Source organism: Tupaia chinensis, unplaced genomic scaffold, assembly GCF_000334495.1.
Source record: "Tupaia chinensis unplaced genomic scaffold, TupChi_1.0 Scaffold000644_1, whole genome shotgun sequence".
NCBI lineage: Eukaryota > Metazoa > Chordata > Mammalia > Scandentia > Tupaiidae > Tupaia > Tupaia belangeri.
Window position 1 is genome coordinate 6,921,014 of NW_006160165.1, and position 743 is coordinate 6,921,756.

Sequence of the window (743 nt, forward strand, 5' to 3'; positions counted from 1 at the left end):
CGGGGCCCACCCTGAGTGTCAGGCCCCCAGGACGTGGGGCGGGTCAGGGCGCTGTCACCCAACGCTGACAGGGCTGCTGCACAGCCAGCTGCCACGCACCCTGCTGCGGGGGTGGGGGTGGGGGTGCTGGCCAGAAGCTCCTCCTGGGGAGAGGGCAGGAGAGCTGCGAAGGTGGCGGATGCCCAAGGGTCTGGGGCAGAAATACTGCACACACAGGGCACAGGACCGGCTGCTGGGCAAGGTGGAGGCAGCCGGGCTGGGGCACCGAGGCTGAGCACCGAGTCAGGGATGTGCCGAGCTGTGCCTGGAGTCTGCAGGTGGGGTTCAGCGCCGGAGCAAGTGGTGGCCCCGAGCTGCAGGTGACATTGTTCCTGTCACCCTCTGCATGACGCCCACGTAGTCAGACCCACCCGGCATGGTCTCTACAAAGCCAGGAGCTGAAGTCAGGAGGGTCCGTGCTGTCAGCCCCATGGCCGGCTCCAGGGTGGCCTCTGCTGTGTCTGTGGGGACAGTGGTGACAGACATGATCTGGGTCGCGGTCCCCTCTCAGCCCTTGGAATCTACGTCCGAAACCCCAGGACTCACGGCCACTCTGCTGGAACTTGGGAGGGGCACCCGCGGGACCCCTGCACCGCAGGTCTGACGGCAGCTGCAGAGGACGTGAGGCCGGCAGAGCAGAGCACCTACTCCGGGGGCGGCGGGGTGCCAGCCTGGACGCTGCTGGGCCTGAATGACAAGTCGAA

General features: G+C 67.3%; 1 protein-coding gene across 1 annotated transcript in view; it reads right to left on the minus strand.

Moving 5' to 3' along the window:
- GRTP1 (growth hormone regulated TBC protein 1) overlaps window positions 1-525 on the minus strand; it is a 39,318-nt gene extending 38,793 nt beyond the window's left edge. The window contains exons 1-2 of the mRNA XM_027776192.1: window positions 379-525; window positions 11-143 (exon numbers count right to left, since the gene is read on the minus strand). Coding sequence (XP_027631993.1) covers window positions 11-143; window positions 379-525 — 280 coding nt within the window. The remainder of the gene's footprint in view (window positions 1-10; window positions 144-378) is intronic.
- Between the last annotated feature and the right edge of the window lie 218 nt (window positions 526-743).